Genomic DNA, 23,600 nt, shown 5'->3' on the forward strand with positions numbered 1-23,600 from the left:
TGCAATACATATTTGGCAGTGATTATTTGCAGTCCCAGTGAAGTAACACTCTGGCCCTACCTACATGTAATTGTATCGCTGCTGTACTATAAAGAAGAAAGGGTATATATGGGTATGTTATTGCATTCAATAGGGGACGTTGAACAATAGAAGACAATAGGGTCCACATTTCCCGAAGGTCCACTATTGACCATCGTGTACAAAATATATGGGAGGTCTTCCTAAAAAGTTGAAGGTGTTTACACACTTGGGTTTGTTATCCATGGGTATAGTAAAACACATGCGTGTGTATGTTCCTACAAGCATAACATTCACTGTGTGGACTTCCGAACAAAAGATATCCATATAAACCAGGTAGCAGCAACGTTGTGTGGACTTGCACACGTCCACACAAGGTTTCCCCTCTCTGGAAAACAGGTTTAGAGGCATTTTGGGGTTAGGTTTATCCGTTACAAAATGAAGAGAAACACTCAAGGGAGTCATAGAAAGAAAAGAAAATGGGTTGAAAGTGTTTCCATAGTGTGAGTAAAATGAGTTTTTCAGAGGTTTTGCTTAACTACACGAAAACAAAGGAATGTCCACACTAGGTATGTAATATAAACATGGGTGTGTGTTCATGAGTTGTTTACCAGTTGTGAAGCTGCTCTCGACAGCAAAGCGGTCGACAGGCAGCAAAGCCTCTAGACTGCTTATCTGGCGATGAAGCTGCCTCTTGCCCACGAAGCAGGCAATGGGCGGCGAAGCCACCTCCACCCGCGTAGCGGGCGAGGTTAAGCCGCGCTTAAACTATTTTGCAGAATCTACACTGCTGTGTGGATTGCATATGAAAAGCTTCCAGTTTCATTTTTTAGAGACTTCACTTTTTGCACACCCAAACAGAGATGTGCCGCTGTACAAACAGTTGACCTCCAAATCGCACATGCTTTGAAGACGCATTGACTGGTATATCCTTGCCAGAGGAGGTGTCTACAGATGTGTAACCAGGGATTACCCATTGTGGGATTAAATATGGATTAACGCAGCGCGTTTTCTATAACGTGAACCCATGCTCTCTAAAGCCTAGTCAATAATATGGTTTCCCTGCCTGCGAGAATTATTGTGCACAAGCTCTCCAGTGATGTTGAAATTTCATAGAGCTGTGCTCAGCAGAAAATATTTCTCAGCAAATTTATGTATTAAGCAAAAAAGCAAATGAGAACCAGTAATGATCAGTGTACAACTATACATTGAGACTGGTAACTGGTTATTGCTAAATCAATAGTTTGTTTTAGCTTAGCATGTTTTATGGGAAAGAATGTTGCGCCCTGACGCTGCTTTTTTCACCACATTATCTCAATGAAGGTCAGTCATCACAAAAATTTGGAAAAGACATGAATCTGGGACAGAGAAACATTTCCAATTTTGTTAAAAGACTACTTTAAAAATGCATGCAACTCTCCATAGACTTTATACACAACCTAAGATGTGGCGTCTGGATACTACATTATTTCCGTTTTGTGCTCAGAACTCCTTGATATTGGCCCAGGTATATGTGCAGTTACAAGAATTGTTGGTAATTTCAATTTCATCATACAGCCTTGAGTATTGTGATTTGTGTAACATTAGATTGTCTTCACATAGTTAAACAAGTATGAAATTCTAGAGAGTGCGGGTTTTTCATGGGGTGGTGTTCCTGACAAAATTCTCAGGAAATGTATCAAAGTGGCCATACAAATCGCATTTCCGTAAAGCAGGAGTCGGAGTGTGTTTGACATACAAACATGTACACTCATTTATCTACTCGTGAAATTTGAGATTTAAAACACATCTTGTAGCACCAGAACAAAGAATGCATCAAGTAAATAGACCATCTAGTTGTTTATTTGATTTTAAGAATGAAGTCCAATTTATGCATGTGGGATTTTCAACTTGAGACCAAATTTGCCAAAGTAGGGTTCAAATAATTTTGAAATAGTTACATCACATTTTTCCAAAACATTAGAAAAGCAGGTGATCACATTTTTTAGTGGTCGTTTCCAATTAATTGGAATCAGGGATTTTTTTTCCATATCGCTCTTAAAATTGTTAACATTTTTAAATGTCAAAAATGGCTCTACAGTCATTGAGGGTAGTAACATTGACAGAAATAGTAACAGAAGTTATTGTTAATCTTAAAAAAATTGTCTGAAATAGGATTAAGAACAAAAACGATGAAAATGTTTAGAGATATGTAATTGATATGATTTGTAAATTTTGCATTTGTAATGTCTAATTTTTTGGTTCCTACCTAAGATTTTCCATTTTTGGGATCTTCAAAAGATTTTTTGGTTTATTTTGTGGTAAAATTAGGTATATATCAACAAATGTGGTTAAAATTGATTGGTATATATAAAATAAAATCACCTTTCTATGCAGGTTGCATTGTTACTTCAGACATATATTTTTATCCAAAACTTCCTTTTGGTAAACTTGAAGAAATAATCAACGATTTCTCAATCAGAGTTTGTGATACAATTATTTGAAACTTTTTGACCAAAAGAAATCTGTTTATCGCATTACTCGCATCACACCATGAAATATTTTTTACCCATTAGTAGTTTTATACTAGTTCATTCAGGTTTTGACAAGAGAATGGCAATATTTCAGTACATAATCTAAAAACGGTGACAGATTACAAACAACACATCAATAATGTTGTTCAGAAAGGGCAGGTGAGCTAAATGTTCCACTTTCTAACCACAAAGTGAAGAGCTACACGAACAATAACCTACCTCAAAAATACTTTTTCCAAAATGCATTTTCCATTCCTATAGAGATTATCCAAGTTTTAGTCAGTCCAGATTGCTGTGTGTATAAATTTACAACTTACACAAATAATGCATTGTCCCATGTAACAATACAAAATAATTGATCCTGGTTTTTTTATGCACCAGTGCATAAACTGGGTTGATACATGGACAAAATGTATTACTACAATGCAGTGAGAAAGCTCCCTTGTACATATTTACTTTGATTATTTCTCAATAAATGTAATAGGATTCAGGCCTTAGTCTGTTGCATCATGTTGTGGATAATAATTACAGTAGTCAGTGGTATTGTTAAGATTGTGAGGGTATAATCCCTCGAGTACAAGATATAAGCGGGCTGTATGTTAAGATGGTTGCTTTAGTACATATTGAAGATATTTTGTTCAATTTTGGATACTGTATGCACATTAGTTTAGAACAGTGTCTGCCGTTGCTATAACAGAAAGGTGGACACAGTGATAGAAGCGATTGGTGTTTGAATTTGTTGTAAGATTTTCAAAGACATACTTTCAATGGCTCTAATTGCCTGGTGATAGTTTTTCTAGTTTTACAATTCTATGTGAAATAGGCTTGGGCGATTCCACGCTGGAATTAAGTAAAAGATTCCAAATTCAGAAACTATGTTCTGGAGGAAGAATCTCCCTAAATTAGCCAATTCAGTTTCCAAGATTTTACTTTTGGAGTGGAGGAAGACACTTCAAAACAAATTTAAGGGGAAATTGTTAGGTTTTTGAAAGAAGTTCATATTGACTTTTCTTCATAAGCATTACTGCACTACTACAGTCCAAAGTGATATCATGTAGGGTAAATTTTCCTATGCTTCTTTGTTGAATAAAGTTAGATTGAGTAAATGATGGAATTGATTCCAAAATTGGACTCGCCCAAGCCTAATATGAAATATCCAACTACATGTGATCCACTACCCCCAAAACAAGCATGAAATACATGTAGTACATTTTTAGTAGCTAAACCTCATGTCCATGACAATCTTTTTTATTCTTCACATTAAAATAAAAGCAAGTTTTTGCACAGAACAGCTGTGTCAATTGTGGCTAATGGGATTGTTGAAAAACACTTTTTGTTTTGAAAACATGTTCTGGCGACTTCAGCCTTGTAGTTTTGGGGCAGTGGGTCACATCTTTCGCTTGGAGGATTATTAATTTGGGAAAAATTTAATTGATCAATAATATAATACCAACAAAATCTTTCAATATAGTTTTCTACAGCAGTTTTGTAATACTGTATGTTCTTTGAACTTTGAAATGGTGAGCCTTGGTCTAGCTGCATTATAATCAAATAATAAATACTGACTTTGTCTTATCTAAATACATGTACAAGACTGGTCTTTGTTTTTGTGTAGTCTTTTGCCCACTGAAGACAATGCTCAAGGCAGTATTCTTTGCAGCAAGAACACAATTGGGATGGAGATATTCACACCCTTGAATTTAAATCTTATTGTAAAGATGTCTTCGAAGAGATTCGGTTATATGTTAACTGCATGCTCATAAAGACACGAAACACTCTTAACCATTTTTTAGCAGCTACTGTTCAAAATGTCCATTTTATCATTTGCAAAATATGCAATGTCCCGTGGTTGTGGTACATTCTCACTGGGATTGATGAAGTCAAGTTTGAGTTGTCAAGATTGACTTGTATAGTGTCATCCATGCTTAAAATTATTACATCATTCGCCTACCTAGTTGCACGCTTGGACCTCCCCACGTACCCCCTCCCACGCACCCCCCCCCCCCAACCCCCCCCCCCCCGCAAATAGTTTTGACCAAAAATAAGTCTAAATGCTTTTTGAACAATCTGCAACATTGGAATCTGCAAGTACATGTATGCAGCAGATTTTAATATATTCTGTGTACTTGAAGATGACATTCTGACTAATAGATCAAATGAAATACCAATTTAGGAAAAAAACTGTCATATCCCATAATACTGAAGATATTTTCCCTCAAATTTGAACACTGCATTGAAAGTTCCGTGCACAACACAGTATCTTTAGAAGTGTCTCTATGAATACTGTACCACACAGAGATGTCTTAAAAGTTGGACGAAAGCTTCATCAATTATTCACTCCGATGACGACGGGAATTCCTCCGACCAACTTGGGAGACAAGCGATCGATACCGCGTCATGGCGACGGGGCTCAAAGGAGGAGTCTCCCGCGTACCTCCGTCACAAAACACGGTAAAGTCCTGCTTGTTTATCCGGTGTTTGGGACTCCGGTACCGTGACCATGTACATGTACCATAACACACAGAAAAACATGTTTTGGTCATGTTTTGTAGCGACGACAAATCGGTGCTTTGATCACTGTCTTCCGAGGTGAAAAATCAAATCAAAATATTTCCGAGAAGAAATGCATTTTACAAAGGTGTTTTGATTGTGTTTTATTTCTCGGTCTGAAAGCGAAATAAAGTTCGTCGTTGATGTCAGGAAAACAAAATGGCGCAGACGATTCCGTCATTAAGAATCTTGATGTCATCTTCTGTACAATTAGTTTCGCAGACAAGACATATTTCTGTCCACAAACTTTGAATAAATGTCCTATAGCCGACCTCCAAACCTCAAGTTCAGAAAACATATGGGGAAAAAAAGAGGCAATCTTTGCAGATACAACTTTTTCACGTGACTCATTGTTAATTCCACATTTTTCAGACATCGTGTATTGGTAACTTAAAATATAATAATTAAAAAAAACTTTTTTTGAACAGCATTAGGCCTACGTAAAGAATGTGGATTTTTTTAAAAGGAAGTTGTGGGACACAAATAAATATCTTGAAATAATTATGACACTTGACACTGAAAGAATCAATCAGAATCAGGATTTCAAACTCTCTTATCAACTAACCAATCACATTCATTCTCTCATGCCTGGTCATCTGGTAACTTCCAAAGAATTTTAATTAATATTTTTCTTTGATTTTTATTTGCATTATTACATTCACTATGTTCTGTGCATTTAATTGATCATTGATTAATTTCGGAAAATACTGCTGGAAAAAAATTAACTTGACTGGTTTAAAGCTCATTATGTTTGTGCATAATTGCATTGTTTTTCGTCGTACCCAGAATGCAATGCGAACGTAAAAACAAAAATTATTTAGTCGCTCTTCACACTACGAAAAGTGTCCAAAATTTCATAGGGCAAGAGGCAACGATAAAATCGTTCACCAATCAAGATTGAGTTAGTTTAGTATCTCAGTTCATATTTGGAAACCATTTTTAAGGGCATTCAAAGCAGACGACTTCAACCCATGCGGTAGTCTGGTGGCATGACTATACGGATAACATAGGCATATAGAAATTGAGATTGGTACCAGACGTACAAAATTCGTACAAAATTCGTATAGTACAAAATTCGTCCGGCGCTAGTCTGTTCTCCATCTCGTCCATTTCATGTCATAAACGCCTTAACGTCTTGGCCTCCCAATACATGATTCGAATTTCTGGACTTTCGTACAAATTCCAGGACTGGAGTTTTACCAATTTCTTCTTTGGTGTAGAGCAGCAAGGCTAGTACTTCAACGAACTGTAGATGTCGCGTGCCCTGGGGCCGTCACATTCAGGTAGGCTATACTTGTTTACATACTTGTACTCGGGCCGGGATTTATTTTCACAAGACTTTGTAAATGCTGAATTGGTACTTCAGTGCCATTATTAGTTTGTTCACAAGCTTTGCAACTCGTTCTATTATGTAGATAAGAGACAAATTGCAGATTAGAGTTTACTTAGGGGTCAACCCCTTTCCCCTTAAACAGTACTTAAAATAATGCTTGTTCTGCTGCTATCCGTTAGGCCCCAATCCCCATTTGGATGTTTTCATCCACGAAGCTAGAATACCATTTTCATTAATACAATGTACACGTAGACTATAAATTATGCTGCGAATTGTATAGAGCAGCTAAATGGGCCTTATTCATGAGTTGGCCATTTTTGTCGAGTTCCCTGAATGTATTTCATTAATTGTTGACTGTTGAATGGAATGGCGCCAGACTATTTATGCAGGCAAAATGCAGCTATTTTACTGTCATTTTTGTAATCTGGCTTTAAAGGGAATATACATCATTTGCTTTTGCTGTAATTTTAAGAAATGGATGGAATTGGGGGGTTGGAAATATATAGCAAATATAGTTACACTGACTTTTTTGAGGTTTTGGGTTCGAAAATGCTATAAAAACCAAGAAAAACAATCATTTTCCTGTAGTCTGGTTCCCTGACTCCATATAAGAAGAAACAGAGCAGTTTACATACATTGGGGAATTGTAAGGTCAGGGAACCAGTCTAGCTTGCTTGTACCCGTTCATAGTGTGTAATCGATTGCAACAAGTGCGAAGGTCAATTGGGGCCAGTATTTGAGGGGAAAAAAGCCAGTTTTTTCCAACGCTGATCGGCCGACCAGCATTGGAAATTGATACAAAAATACCACTTTTCTTGAAAATGACAGTATACCAGGTGCCATGATTTTACAGGATGCTTTACACTGTCATTCACTAACAGTCCAGCAAGGTATTTCAAAATAATTTGGTAGTTTTATTTTTTGATGTTTGCAAATGTTGTATTTTCCCTACATTAGGGAACATTTAATTACAAATTTGAAACTATTCATTTGAAGCAGACTGGAATTAATTAGTAATTAACTTGTCTTGATTTCTCTACACAAGTTCCACAAATCAAGATTTTATCTCACTCGCAATCCAATATAGCCCATTGCCGTTTACATACTGATTTTGAGTGGGTCACGGCCCAGTGGTGCAAATCTGTGTCGACCAGTGGGCCATGTGCACGTGGGGGATATTAACAGGGATGACAAAAAAATCATAAAATTTGAACCGGCTGTGGAAATTCGAAGGGGGGGGGGGGCGCTGGACAGCACATTACATCAGGGGCGTTACATCATGGTATGCAAACTTGCGCTAAAATTACGTTACAGTTTGTGAGGAGAAGTTCTCCGATTTTCAGAAAGTTATGTAATACAGTTGGGTTGTTGGAAATGTTATGAAGCTATCTGAACCGGCCCACATTTTTGTCCTTTGGCTAATTTGCTACGAGCTTCGCATAATGGAGTTCTTAAAATACTTTGTTATATAACTCTTATTACTCGTGTGTTATAAAAGGGCTGGGCTCCGGGCACGCGGTATCTGTGTCCCTCAACGTGCCGTCGGGTTGCTTGGGCCCACGAAGCTGTATTCGAACAAGTTGTTAAATTGTTTGAGTTGTTTTAATTAAAGATAGTTGGTTATGTTCTGCAAACCTGTCTTCAACTGTCTATCTGTTCGTGGTGTCGATCCCCTATGGGGTGTGGCGGCCATGCCATACCGCGCTGCCACACGGCCATAACAGAAAGATAACTTCTAAATCGGCATGTTTATGTTTCTCACCACAACAATTGGGAGAACCTGGGGGACGAACCAATGACCAGACCCATTCCCCCTTTGGTAAAAAAGTGTGGGGATATATCATCCCCTTCCCCCATCCCCGGCACCGTATACGCCCATGAGTAGGTGCATCGGCCATTGACAAGCTTGAATTAATTCAATCAAACAGAAATCAAAATTTAGAGTTTTGTAAGTAATTGTGTCGGACCCCAGCTTGCACCCCCTAATTTGGAATTCATTTTGGCCTACACCTCTGCACATGCTTGAAAAGGAATCTATTGTGACTTTTTGAGACGGTCTTAGTTCTGATTTGTGGGCACAGCGGTCTCATTTGTAATTTGCACTCGAAGATTGAATGTTAGGCATATTATATACAAACCGTAATTCAGGCTAACATTTCGTCAAATGATTACCTGCGCATATGCCTATATGAATACTATAACATAGAAGATGTTATTAGGCGACACAATTTCGCACAGTTATCATGTTGTATGGCCACATATAGGTTACTATAACCACGTGTATCTTCATCAAATGCTCAAGGCTTTGCAATAGAAAGAATACTTAAATCCCCTTTATTCGCCTAATAAGCACCTGATAAGCCGTCTTACCGGCCGCTGGGGCTTCTTCGCTCTATCAAGGGTGGTGTGTCCTCACTCACTCTGGAATTAAACTCCGTAAAAAGCAACTTGTAATCCCTCGCTCCCCCACCAATGTTTAGGAATTATCTACGTTGGTAACGGTTAACCGCTACACATTCCAGGGAGAAATCCTCTTAAATGACACAATAAATGTCCCACCGGCCTTCGAAGTTTGCCCATTTGCTTGTGTTAGAACAGTTCCCATTTCAACACGGTGTTTAATAAAGCTATACCAAGCCTTCCCACAAGATGGTCATTACTCATTGCGTGTGACGACATCACTCGCTGGCCATAACGCTCTATACACTTAATACAGTATTTAACGGGGATAAATATTTTTAACACAATACTTTTTATATAATGCAGGTCCATATTTGGTAAGGGTCGATTTCACTTGGTATAGGAACATCAGATGGTTGGCGATTCTGTCATGAAACCATACAGAACGATGTCTGAACATAGTATACTTTGTAAATTTGATTATTAAAGCCATTTTATTTCCAATGTATATTGACGTTGTATGTACTTTTCGTGTGGACGTTAACGCCCCGGACATAAAGTCCACACGAAAAGTACATACAACGTCAAAATACTTTGGAAATAGTAAATAAAATGGCTTTTTATAACAATGTACACCAAAGTGAAGCACGTCTTAATCTGATAACGCGTACTATTTAAACATTCATTTATGGTAATCATATGCGAACGCAATACCATTGATGTCCAAAACATTCTTTGTGGAAACTTTATGGCAACCCAAAAAATCATTAAATTGTTGCCAGGAGGAGAAAAATAGGGAAATGCTGTACCACCATAGATATATCGAGCGGTATGGTAGCTTTTGTGAGTTCGCCGGGCAACGTGGGTACATTGGGCGTCGTTGCCACCAACACGTAAGGGATTTAAGGTGGCTTCGCGCCGCACCTGCGTCACTTGCAAAGTTTGCCGCCACAAGAGACACACGTTCACGGAACAGTGCTCAGAAGTCAGTGAATTATTTTACCCACTCTCGGAATATATCCAGTCAGAAGCAAGCTAATACAGGTAAGTTTGATGAAACTGTTGATAACCTTTGTATTTTTTGGGCAATCTTGAATCGACAATTTCTTTTTAGTTGCGTCATTTTATGGCTACTTTGAAAGACTGGAGTTAGGCCTACACTTTGTGATAAAGGGTGCTGTATCTAGCATTAAAAAAAAAAATCTTATCCCAAATTTGGAAGAAACTGGTCGTTTCTTTCATATGTTTGTAGCAGTGTTATCATTCAACGTTGTATCTAAAATTAAATTAGTTGGTTTGCTCGATGTATGATTAACTTAAGCCTACTTTTCATTATATGAAACACGAATCACCTTTGAGAAAGTCGGCAGCTTGGTAGTATTAATATCACTGGTCACCGTTTGTTTTCTTTATTAGATTACAGTTAATACGCTCACGTTTGAAAAGTTCAGATTTTATTTCGTAATTTTAACTACATGTAGTACTTGTTGCTAAATATGTGTTATTGTTCTATCCAAATGGCACGTTCGGCTCAACGTAGTAATATGTTGCATATTACACCATAATCACTTGTTTTAGTCAAGGATTGAAAGTTCTGGTGAAGCAATGATCTCATCAGAATAAGCCTAAATTGTATTAAGCATCCCATGAGAGAAATTCTATCACTTTCGTCAAATCAGCCGAACGGTCGCGATCAAAAGAAATTGTACAACATGGGAGAGGGAAATGTTGATCAAACATTTGTCACCTTGGCAACAGTGGCGCAATAGGACACAAAAGACTTCCTTGGTTACCATTGTCCATCTTCCGCGGATACATTAGCGATAATTATTATCGCTTGCTAATTGCCGACAGTAGTCCTAATTGCATTTTTTTCGCCCAAGTGCCAGTCAATGATCTCTTGCGCAAACGAAGTCTTCGTTTCAATTTTTGACGACACCGGTCATAGACTTTACAATGGTTTTATAATTTTATCTTTCAGAAATCACCAGATCCTCAACAGCAAGAACAGGAATTTTAAACCTACCTCGAGATGGCTCTTCTGAAATTTGCCGTTGTTTTCTTGGCCGGCTTCATCCAACTATGTGGTAAGTTAACAATACAAACCACTTAAGAAAATGATCTCTTTTGATTCCAATTGAGCCTTCCGTCTAGTTTAGATAGATAATTATTTTATGTTGAAAGACATTAAATGGAACCACAAATTGTTAGGCAAACAGAAAATGTATTGTTCAGTCTTGTCGAGCATGTTGCTTGGATCTTTTTAAAGTAAACATTTCTCTTTTAATCACCAGCATATACGATTCATTTTGATTCCAACTATTTTTTTAAAATGTTGTGAAAGCAAAAACCGATCTTTTCGGAAGATAAGCCTGTTGGCTATTGATTGTTCAATTTTCTGACCGAAAATGTACCTTTTTGATCACCAGCTTCCCAGTCAGTGGACGTTGAAGTCACGGTGTCCAGCCCAGACGATATCGTCGACGGAGAGAGCACCGATGTTTCCTTCAGCATCGACTTCACCCCGTTCAGCGGGGCAGCCTCCGTCATCAACGGCGTCTCCTCCGGCACCCGCTACACCGTGATCGCCGGCATGTTCACCTCAGACGCCGCCGACGTGGCAAGCTCCATCGGCGGCACCGAGGTCACCCTGACCAGCGCCCAGGCCTCCACCTCGCTAACAGACGGAACGGCAACCACTTTCAGCTCGCTGACGGCCAGTTTGGACCTCACCAGCGAGGAGTGCGGCAACGACGGATCCGACTATACCTACTTCTGCGTCATCGTCTCGCCTGATTCGAGCGGAGCTGGCTGGTCTGGTGTCGACACTTCCAACAACACCGACTGCGCAGCTCTTGTGTGCAAAGGTGAGAATCCAAAACCAAACCTCTCCATTAAATTTTTGGCTGGATCCATATGGGATAGTTTACAGTCATCAGACTAAAGTCACTGAGGTTAAACATGTCCCCAGTTGTCTAAAACTTAAAATAAACTACTTTTTCTTGCTGACCAGCTGTAAAACTCAAGCCTAGTCTTGATGTTATACAACTAAATGCATCACCTTATCCAGTCCAAACCTGATTTCATACTTTGCGATTTGATAGTGCAATCAACTTACCACTTTTGATGTCAGACTGATAATACTAATTGTGATGTCAAAATGATTTAAATGATTATATTTTTGCTTCAACAATTGTGAACATTGAGATTCATTTTTGGTTTATTTTTCCTTCTATCCTTGTGTAGCTGTGGTGGATCTGAGTGCAGACACCCTCACCATCACCAACCCCGACGATGGAGTGATCGGAGTCGGTGCTGGCCAGGCCATCGAGTTCGAGGTTGACCTCTCAGCCCCGGCTTCCTCCGACTCCGTCAGCGGCGTCAGCAACTGGGCCATGTCCATGTGGCTGTCCGACGCGGCCTCCGGCGGCACCGTGGTGGCTCTGACCAGCGTCTCCTTAACCTCCGCTCAGCTGACGATCGACGTGACCAACGGCAGCTCGGCCGATATCGACGACCTGGCTGTCACCCTTGACCTGACTGACATCACCTGCGACGAGTTCAGCTACAGCTGCGTCTCCGTCGAGCCGGCCAGCGGTGCCGCCTGGAAGATCCAAACCACGGACGCCAGCAACAGCAACACCGTCTGCACGGCCGTTACCTGCGGCGCCACTATCGCTCAGATCAGCATGGTCTTCCTCGGTCTCTGCTTCCTCCTGACATCACTCCTCATGAATCAGTCGTAGACTTCGTACAACATCTTTAATTAGACATTTATCCCAACCAGAGACAGAGATGGCCGAATAAGTTCCTAACTAGTGTTTTATTTACGCGTCATTTGCAGGGACAACGTAACTGGAACACGAGATCGACAAAGGCCGAAATTTGCCTTAAGTCGAACGACAGTGATTATCTTCCATACATTCCTACCGTTATTTTGCAACCAACAGCTAGTGAATAAAACACCCTACATTGCAAATAAGTGGTAAATTTGATTAATCAATTCTACAGCTTCAGTACGAAAAGGATTCAATCCAGTGTTGCTGTCAAACACAAATTTGATGTTCATTTCAGAAGTACCTCATATGCTAACAAATTATAAAATGACGTTTAACAGTTTGGATTCAATCCTTCTCGCACAAGAGGTGCAGCTGTAAAAGGAGAAAGTTGAATTTGTAAATATGTCATATTTTGTAAAATATTTTAAAGATAATTGTAATAAATATTAAGAATGAAGTTGATATATCGAATAAACATTCTGTTTCAGTATATCGAATTGCAAATAATCGTTGTTCGATTATTTTAAGTTAATGCCATGTTCTGAAGGTTCACTATAAGTCATTGGAGCCTTTCGTTTACAGTCGTCTTTAGAAAGGCAATGACCAACTGATGTTAACTTCGTCCAGCAAGTATTAAACCATCCTAAGTTGTAAGCAGTTTCAAGTAAAAAAGTTTGTGAAGGTATAGGATAACGGCGCGCCATGGTTCACACATTTCTTTCCTTTATTTTCAACAAATAAAGGAACTAAATATGTTAACTGTTCACATCCAAAACTTCTCAAACTTTTTGTTGAAAAAATGCTGCCGTACTTTGAGGTTCTGTTAGAATATGCGATGTCTTCTTAGCGACTGTGAATTATGCCATTTTTAGCATGCAATCAGATTTGAGTATTGTCAGCTTAATTATTCAAAGTTCTATTTTAAACAAAGGTTAAAAAGGAACAATATTATAAGCTGTTTTTTATTGTAAAAAAATCTATCGGCTTGACGTCAACCACAATGTTTTTTCCTTGTCCAACACATTTTTGTTTGTTTCTGTAATGTCTGTCTTTTGATTGCTGAAATCAGGGTGCGCACCATAAAATGTTTTGTGTATGTTATTGAAAGAGTGATGAAATAAAGTTACACCTTCAAGTTAAAAGTTGTGTGTTTTGTTGACTATTCTTTGCAAATTCTACTTTGCTTAAAGTTATGTGGTCAAACATCATGGGCGAAATGCGAATTCCTTAGTATGTTTTCAAAGCATTATTTGAACTCAGATATGGCACTTTCAAGCTGCAGAGTGACTCCGTCTTTATTTGCAGTGATGGATCATATTTAATTTTCAGTTATGTTAATTTCCAATTTCTGCAAGTTTAGTTTGGAATGCGAACATCATCATTCTGCATATACATAAAATATGGTTTTTACTACCAGTCCAATAGTTCTGTGAGCCCCTGCTTTCATGTTTATTTGTGTTTTGTGGGCCAATACGTTTCTGCTTTTTTCTTACTGAAACAAAATTCCAGAATGTTCGGCTTAAATGATTTACTAAGAGATACCGGTAGTAAAGATGTATTCAATTTGCCTTGCATAACAAACATAGATTTCTCCAAACCCTTACGTCTTGTATTGATTCGTAGATCATTCTTCCAGTGAGAGAAACAAACAGTATGTGCCGTCTCCAAGGGTACGAACAAGGGACGATCTTGCCTCGAAAGTCCAGCATCATAAATAATTAATCTGATTGCCATCTCGAAGATGAGCAAAACTGTTGTCTAACTTTCCATGGCTACCGATATTGATCCATATACTAGACCGTGTACTAGTGTGTTTGTTGAGCGAGTTGTGTGGGTGATTGTGTGAATCTTGTGTTCTCGTATTGATCCCCCTGAGGGGAGAAAAGACTTGAAAATCGGTGGAAGATTATCCCTTGGTGCTCCATGGCAACTAACTACAAAGGAGTACCTCAACAAGTTTCAGGTTTTCCTCTCTGTGTAGGCCTACAACAGTTGCACGGCACAAGCTTGCCTTATTGTCATGAAATTCGAGGAAATCCAAGTCGTGCCCCCAGATCGAATATTGCTCATTTATGAAATGCAATGACTTTCTGTGTCTGCGCCGAGTGAACCCAGCAAAGTTCGCGTAATCTTGTATACCAGGGCAGCAACTCTCAATGACAATTACTCAACGTGGTGTAAATTACTGGAACAGTCCTAGTAAATCTTTGAAAAAAATCACCATCACAGACTATATTTGTCCAAAAACTGAAGAAAAAACTTCTTGATGCATATTTATAACTTCAATGTTTTATTTATTTCGTATTGTTATGTCTTAGTATGTACCTGCATTCTGTTGTCCTTTGTCCTGTCTGTGCCGTTGTCTGTCCCTTGGTTAGGGTACAAAAGCATTTTTGCTTCACCCAAACCCAAACGCTGTCCTTTGTGTAATAATTTGATATTAACTTAACCTGTAATATTGTATTTCAACTTACATGTATTGTGAACACTGTACATTTCTAAGGACAGCATTGAAATAAATGTACTATACTACTACAATTGCGATAATTCTTGAACAAATCTAGTTTCTAAAGATATGCACTCATGCCATTTATCTTACGAGAAAATCATATGCGTCTATACTCTATAGATGACACCGGCAAGGCAAACGTAAACATATTACAGATCTACGGACAACTCATTGCTACAGAATTTACCAATTTTGGGGCGTAAGTGCCGATATGTGTGCGGTGTCTTCAGTAGGTTTGATTATTCATGTAAATCAATATTAGGTTTTTGCCCTTTCGCGTGTTTCGATATTTTTTTCACAACATTCGGACGCCATTCTCACGTACGAATTTCGAAAATTGGGTGATGTCCCCATGCACCGTGCATAGAGCAAAATAATGAAGATAGTTACAAAACATTGGAATAGGCATTGTGTTAAAACTCATGAACGTAGCCTACTGCATATTTGGTGAAAAGTGAGGAACAACCAATGGGCCTATGTAATAAGGGTGCGATGGATAGGTTGGCAGTGAAAATGTTCGTTTTATGATTGATGACAAATTCCTTGCTGATTGCAAATTGTATTGAAGAAAACTGTCTTTTTACGGAAACAAAGGAAGCTTACACTCTGTACTCTATAATTTGTCATTACCTTTAAGGTCGAGTTTCTCGCGATTCGTTAATGGAAAGCTTGGAATTTAGATAGTGCTACAAATTACAAAATACAATGTAGATGTTGCACACCTAAAGGCACAGACACCATTGTTGTAAAAATATACCCACAAAACCCTGTATTCTTATTCAATCTTAGGCTCCTAACGTTTGACGACGAAAAGGAAAGCATCAAAATAAATGACTAATACGACCTCGCTGGCAAGGATTGTACTTTTGTGTAATGAGGGCGAGCTGTGCTGGAGATTGTAGATGTTAACAAGGCGGACACTTCTAACTCCATTTCAGACTCACAATCAGTGGACGGGTATGCCGGATTAGGGCAGGCGAATAGGATTAAAGGTTTTGCAGTCCTCGAAGCTTTACATCGCAGTTGCAGCGTGTAGTGTATTGTGCTAGCCGTATAGATGCCGATTATGGGGCAGAAATTTGTAGGGCTTCGTCGTGATCGACGAAGCCGAGTAACTGTTATCCCAACGCAGGGTTCATGATCCGTGGACTATGGTCCATTGACATAGATCCATTGACAGTTTCGCTCGTCACCCTAAGGGCGCGAGGAAACAGTCAACATTGCACGGGTGTAGCTGAGCTACAGCAGCTAGTCATGGTGCAAGTACGAACATTTTAAAGCTCTGGCAGGAGCTTCTATGTCACTTGGTGGTCGGTCGGTTGGTCGGTCGGTCAGTCTGTCTGTCCCCGAAAATTTACCAAAAATAATTTACTAATTGACCAAATGCCATGCCGTGGTCATTAACTGCACTCCTGCTCAGTGACGGTTTTCGAAACAGCGATTTTGTTTCGATCGATGCGCATGCGCGTTTATTTTGCATATGTCTGTCCCCAAAAATAGACCAAAATAAGCCCCATAAGTTTCCTACACAAATATAAATACCAAATTTAAATTTTCACAAAAAGCAAACAAAATAAATTAAATACTTAACAAAAACTGTTTGTAAAAATTCGGAAAGATCTTTATGACAAGTTTGTAAATGGAGGCAAAGTATCATGTGCAGTAATTTTATAGTCACATGGTATTTATCACAAATACCAATTGAAGACCTTCCGTACATCATGAATTAAAGACCTTCCCGTACATCATGTTGTGAACCGGTAGATGACGATGATGATAAATATAGGTATACATCTAAAGTATGGTGCTCCATTAAGTGCCATCGGCGTCGCATTTAGCCAGGGCGATGGTAAACGAGCCGAAGAACGAATCTCTTTTGAGTGCATGGTACGAGGATGAAGGGTCTCGGAAGAGCCGGTCAGTAAACATTTGACGTTTCTATCAGCATAGACTGGTCGTCTTCATGTGTATATATAAACTGATCGAAATTTCAAGTGTTTACCCACTTGTGCTTTTCATAACCATGGCTAAGGAGGTATCCCTATGTGGAGGTATCCCTATGAGTGTGGGTGCTACCGTAAACCAGTTTCCTTTTTACCACCACAAGATAATCCTTCACCGTATAGCCTACATCATGGAGGAATGTGTTCTTATTCCTCCATGCCTACATGTAGACCTTCATTATGTAAACTCTGATGTGGTTCTTCGAACAGTCTTTTGCCCTATGCAGGTCATTGTAGGATGATTGTCTAATCACACGCAAAGAAGTAGTATTTATTGGAATAGAGGGGGATATAATTCCATGTTTACCTCCGCCAAGGAGGTTATGTTTTCATCAGCGTGGGTTCATTTGTCTGTTGGTTGGTTCGTTTGTCTGTGAACAAGATAACTAAAAAAAAGTTATGGGCAGATTTTCATGAAATATTTTTTAGGGGTGTTCCTTGGTACAAGTACAAATCGATTAGATTTTGGAAGTGATCCGGATCTGGGTCTGGATGCAGAACTGTTTTAAAGATTTTTCACCATTTTGTATATGTTATTTAAAACTGAGCAGCTTCGTGTGCGTGCACTGACCCAGTGACCCTGTATCTAGCCACACAGGTCAATGGACTAGACTATTTTATACAATGGGGGAGTGGAGACGTTGCCCGTAGACCGACACAGGCATATACATGTAGACTGCAATATGTTTGAGTTTTTCCTTAAGTTCGTTTTCATTATCTCGTGCATTTTTTCCTTTCATCTTGCAGCTTGGTTTAAAATATGACTTGCGGGGAGCAGTGGTGTAGTTGTGTTTTGTTTGTGTGTCCGATCGTGTCTGTCTTTTGTTCTTGTGATTAAGTTTGTTCAGGCTGTTCCACCTACAAGCCTTTGCTTATGTGAATATAGCCTTATACTCTCCTACAATACTCTTTTCTTAATTTCGCTTTAATTCAAATAATTCGATTCAAAGCATTGTTTTGTTTCTGGTGGTATTTTACCTTGATATTTGTATTCGTTTATTTAAATATCACTGTATTAGATTTGTATTATCCATCTTTGTATTGGTTTATTGGAGAGTTCTGAACAAATGTCAACTGACTTGAATTGAAGTTTAAGGATTTGTTTTATTGAATAACTAACATTGTCTTACACGATATAAAGCGGCCAACATTGCTACCCCCCCCCCCCCCTTCTTTTTGCTTTGTGCTAGCATCTATCCTCTTTCCCCTCTTCACACAGACTACATCGCTGCCACGTGGTCCCATTTTCAAGATCGTTGTGACAGGGTGCGTAAAGGACCAGGGGTCTAGCCCCTTGCTGGTGCCTGTCACCGATAGTGCGCCCTCTAGTGTCAACTATCACTGGGTGAGTACGTATTTTTCTCCAGATACATTCATAAACTGTTCCTTGCTCTACGATTCGACTCAGGTGTCAATATTTCCTTCGTTTTTCACTTATAACTTTCTCTTATGGTTAAGAGTGTTTGATTAATGAATCTTAAACAATGCCAGCACGAAGAAAATATTAGTTTAAATATGAAAACAAGGTAAAACACAATACTAAACACCACTTTTTGACCTTGTCAGTTAATGCAATGTGTTGAACAAATGACAACTGGACTGATAAACCTTTCCAATTTTGTATGAAAGTTGTTTATGAATCCCCATAGACTTTTTACACAAGCAAACAAAGGATAGTTCATTCCATGCTAAAACAGAACAAAATTAAAAATAACTACATATGTGTGCAATACAAGGAATTGTATTTTCCTGTTTCTCTTTTAAAGAGATTTTATTCACATTAAAAATTATTCAGGGATTACATGTAATAGCTCTGACATATATTTTAAGAAAGTATATTAACTTGGGGACACCATTTCCAAGATGTCACAGCAGTTTAATATGTTGTTCTGGGTATAATCCTAATAGAATTTAGCAAGTTCATTTTCCTGCAGTCTTCAGTCTGTTCATTGTAATATTTTTAAAATTTACCTCTTGATATTTTAAACCTTTAATATCATGATATAAATTCTACATGCAGAAAGTAATATGAAGTTTGTGAGTACATTTACATCATTGTTACTTTTTGACACGAATTAGGTTGAACTGATCAAGTTTCCAATTCTGTGTGTTCCAAACCCTTTTTTACAGCTGACCTTGCAGAACTTTCTCAAGGATCGAAAACGTTCTTGCAAGCTTCTGTGCCACAAGCACTCTTTAGACACACCAAGTTTAATTTTCAGAAATGTCAATATTTTACAAGTTAGGACGAGTTGGTCCACAAGTCAACGACAGTAACTTCCAGCAAAGATTGTATACAAATGTCCTCATATAAACAAACAGTGTCCATTTTGCTTCAACAGTTCTATGGTCAAATAGTTTACACTGTCTAATTCAAGAGCAAGTTTGAACCATGAGGAGGTTCATAGTGATTGTGTTCATGGGCAACACATTTACTACAATTGCCTCTCTCCACACAGGAATCTCAATGAATAAAACTGTGAGGGTGGAGAACAGATCATGCTGATCTCCAAATTCTGTATAAAACTGATCTCTTTGCCTAGATCACTCCTCTGGCTCAGTAAGAGGCAGCAATAGTAATCAGTTTGAAGCGCTTTGAGACATTTGTAGAAAGTACTGCAGGCTAATTCGGCGAACAAAATTAGAAGCCATTTTTGAGGAGGCACGACATTCAAGCGCTTGCCGCACGTGTTCTTAAAGATGAGACGTGTGCATTTTGCCAACCCTATTGGTCGAAGGAGCCCGGAGTGCGTGCGTACTACCTGAGCGCGTCTCGCACAAGCCTGGTGCCACCTCAGAAAATGGCTGTTACTGAATTCATCTATAGTGGAATCTGGTGACCAGAATTGGAAGCTTTTACTGCGGTGGTGTCACGCTCATGCGCATACTGCACGCGTTTTAAAGGTGAGGCACGCGCATTCTGGTATTCCTATATGTCAAAAGATCACAGCACGCGCGCCCTACCTTAAGGCGACTCGCGCGAACCTTGCGCCACCGCAGAAAAAGGCCACCGCAGAAAAAGGCTGCCGCCAAATTTGTCTCTGGAGAACCAGATTGAATAGAGCACCCTCACTGTGGCAGATCACTTTTCCCCTGTGATATGCAGGAGTAGACTCTGTGTACATGTACTTTCATTGTTACAGAATATAATTAAAAAACCTGTCCACACTGTGCAAGGAGTACAGTCGAACCCTGATAAGAAGAGCACTGTTAATTAATACAAGGTACTGCTTATAACAAGCAAAATTTTAGGCCCAAAGTCTTTGATTTTTCTTTGTTTTCCGTTACTGTTAATACAAGGTACCTGTTATAACAAGGTAATTCGTAAAGTCCCAAGGACCTTGTTATAAAGGTGTTCGACTGTGTTTAGAATATCTTGTGGTAGGGATCAGCTATCAACAATACACGTGAAGTGTAATCATGATTGAGCCTGTTCCAGAGCTTTTACAACATTTTCCGGTACTTCAACCTCATTGAGATTTTCCATGCCCGGTTCCGGTTCGTCCATAATCAGCAACTGGATCAGGTTCTCTATGGGCTGCTGTAAGGATGGGTCCTCTTCCCATCGATGGTATTCCCTTATGATGATGTAGGTCTGCTTGTCTTTCACCGTCTTGCGGCCAGACTTGGTGGCGCAAAGCTGTGAAACAAACACACACCAAATGGACAGCATAATCCATCAAAAAAAACCATTCAATTTAACGATCATTCATCAGAATTCAAATAAATCATATCATTTCAAATCATGATTTTAAAATCAGCCCATGCTGTACTTGATAAATCACAGGTCCCATGACCTGAATAACAGGGGTAATATTAAATTGTGAAGCACTTTGAGACCTTTGCTAAGAAGTGCTATATTAGCACCTGATTATTTATCTCTGGCTCAAGCTTCAGAACTCAAAAGATATTTAGGCCCCTGACTCTGGTTCTGTGTGGACCCATGTTTTGCTTCACAAGCATCAAATCATTTTATATTGAGTTCAAAGTAACAGTGAGTCTATTTGGTTAGAACAATCAAGTTTTCAAAATGATTCAGGGGCCAGATTTAAGCCAGAAGTTATGCTGAGGTTTATTAAAACTTTAATACCTTAAACTTTAATACTTTAAACCCTTTGATACCTTCATGACCGCCTCCAAGAGCATCTTCTTAATATCTGAATTCTCCTCTCTCCTCTTGTCCTCCTCCAGGTATTGTAAGTCCTCTGGCATGCCTTCCATCTCCTCCTCCGATAGCTCCTCGGGACCCGCAAGAGGCAGCAACAGATGCGGTAGGATGTCCACTGCATCGCTTAGCAACCAGTCATGGTAATCTAATCATTTCAAAGAAACAGTCAGTTTAGGACTACAAAACTGGATGTTGCATTATTTGGTTTCTCTGAACAGTCGCTGGAAAGCCTTCGTTGTACATTTTCTTTTTCAATAAATTAAGACATGGTGACTGTCATTGTAACCCACAAGCACATCTAACATGGTTGTACTCATATGATGTGCCAAACCTTATTATTTTCAATAGGCCTAAAAGCAATGCATAAGTCCGTAACCACAATAGCTGAATTTTTGGTGGTGCAATGCTCACAACAGCAACTTTGCGAGGCAGAAGTTTCGGGGATTATTGAAGAAACTGTAGTGAGTAAGAAGCTTGCAAATTTGATTCACACTGGTTTTATTATGCAGCACAAACATTTGCACGATATGGATACCTTAAGTTGTGGGACTCTCATACACAGTATTGAGAGTCCCAAATTTTCGGACTAGGGCGGATCTAGATTTCAGTGAACAGGGGGTTTGATAAGAGGGGTAGGGGGTTGAGTGAAGACGTGCCGAAGGCATGCTCTGATAGGGAGTCCGGGGAATTCCCCACCCCCATTTTTTTTTACATTGACGATGCTTTCTCCTACATTCTAAAGCAATTTGAGAATACATTAGGGAACTTTAGCTTAGGCCACATTTTACTAGTATCATAACATGAATCAGCATCTTGCCAAATCAAAGTCTTGCCATTGATCCCCCCCCCCCCCCTGAATTATATCCTCTGACATTTTGCTTTTCATGCCATTTAACAAAAACAAAATTGTAGTTTACGTGAAAGTTACATCAAAGGAAGACATGATAAACAAGAAAACAAGACATGATACAGAAGCGATCACTAAACGACGTGATTGCTTGGACACCAGCAAGTCTGGTCCCAAGCTAGACAGTTATGTTCTTGTGTCTCCTCAGACTAAACTGCTATCGCAGTTCCGTTCACACTTGACTTCACGAGTTGACTTGGGAGCGAGTTGACTTGGGAGCGAGTAGTCTTGGGAGCGAGTTGACTTGGGAGCGAGTTGACTTGGGACCGAATTGACTTGGGACCCAGTTGACTTGGGACCCAGTTGACTTGGGAGCGAATTGACTTGGGACCCAGTTGACTTGGGACCCAGTTGACTTGGGACCCAGTTGACTTGGGAGCGAGTTGACTTGGGACCCAGTTGACTTGGGAGTCAAGTTGGGACCGAGTTGACTTGAGACCCAGTTGACTTGGGACCGAGTTGACTTGGGACAGAAATGACCTGGGACTGAGTTGACATGGGACCGAGTTGACTTGAACCGAGTTGATTTGGGACTGACTTGACTCCATACAAGTGATAGGTGAATTATCTTCACCTGTTTCAAAACAGCAGTTTCTCAGGGCAGCCACTGCCCCCATCCTCCTCACAGTCGAGCCCTCGTACTGAGTATAGGGCAACAACCTCTGCACAACGCATCTCTCCTTATCCAAGACAAACTCTCGCCCCTCCGGCATTTGAGTCAAGTTGGAAAGCACCATCCCCAAGTAGTCCAAGCTAGCTCCTTTCTCATTGTATCTCTTTGCACAGAATGCCTCGACCAGCTTCACCAAGTCCACGGGAAAATCTGTCTCTCCCAAACATTCCATGACATTTCTGCATCCAAATGGGATGCGGGTTAAATTTGACAGCACTTTGCACGCGTTGTCCGCATTACAACTAGACTTCTCAACCACTGTTTTTAACAACACCGACAACAGCTTTTTATTTGAAATTAGGTTATTTAGGTTTTCATCTTCATTGCTTTCGAATTCTGCAGCTAGATTGATGATTGATTTGTAAGCATCCGCGGAAATTTTTTCGTTCGGGTCTTGTGTCAAATCTACGAGAGCGGCGAGTAGCTTAGCGTGCGAGAGGAGTAGCTGTGTGCCGTCTCCAGACGACGTCATGCCCATTACTTGTTGCATTGCAGTCGCTTTCAAGTCCGGACGAGCGGACACGGAAAGAAAGTCCACAAACTCATCCAGAACGGCAGGGTCTGCCATGGCTAGGATCTTTGTAAAACGGATGCACTCTTTTATTTGTGTGGCTTTCACGTTAACAACAAATCACAGAGTTTGACAGGAATTCAATGAAGCGCTTCAGTTTCGATGTTTCTTGCAAAAATAATAGAGAACACGTGGTCAGAAATGTATTGCACGGTAACCTAACGTAAACCGTATCT

At 39.6% G+C, this 23,600-nt stretch overlaps 2 protein-coding genes across 2 annotated transcripts; one reads left to right on the forward strand and one right to left on the reverse strand.

Annotated features, from left to right (window-relative positions):
• Positions 1 to 9,742: 9,742 nt before the first annotated feature.
• LOC119726126 lies at positions 9,743 to 13,735 on the forward strand. The gene is made up of 4 exons (XM_038197735.1): positions 9,743 to 9,858; positions 10,796 to 10,901; positions 11,244 to 11,681; positions 12,061 to 13,735. The coding sequence occupies exons 2-4, from the start codon at positions 10,847 to 10,849 to the stop codon at positions 12,558 to 12,560; spliced, it is 993 nt and encodes a 330-aa protein (XP_038053663.1). The 5' UTR covers positions 9,743 to 9,858; positions 10,796 to 10,846; the 3' UTR covers positions 12,561 to 13,735.
• Positions 13,736 to 20,383: 6,648 nt separating this feature from the next.
• Positions 20,384 to 23,571, reverse strand: LOC119726125 (protein HGH1 homolog). Its single transcript, XM_038197734.1, has 3 exons — positions 22,755 to 23,571; positions 21,228 to 21,418; positions 20,384 to 20,745 (listed from the first exon to the last, which is right to left on the reverse strand). The coding sequence occupies exons 1-3, from the start codon at positions 23,419 to 23,421 to the stop codon at positions 20,524 to 20,526; spliced, it is 1,080 nt and encodes a 359-aa protein (XP_038053662.1). The 5' UTR covers positions 23,422 to 23,571; the 3' UTR covers positions 20,384 to 20,523.
• Between the last annotated feature and the right edge of the window lie 29 nt (positions 23,572 to 23,600).

This window comes from Patiria miniata, unplaced genomic scaffold, assembly GCF_015706575.1.
Source record: "Patiria miniata isolate m_02_andy unplaced genomic scaffold, ASM1570657v1 HiC_scaffold_2, whole genome shotgun sequence".
Lineage (NCBI taxonomy): Eukaryota > Metazoa > Echinodermata > Asteroidea > Valvatida > Asterinidae > Patiria > Patiria miniata.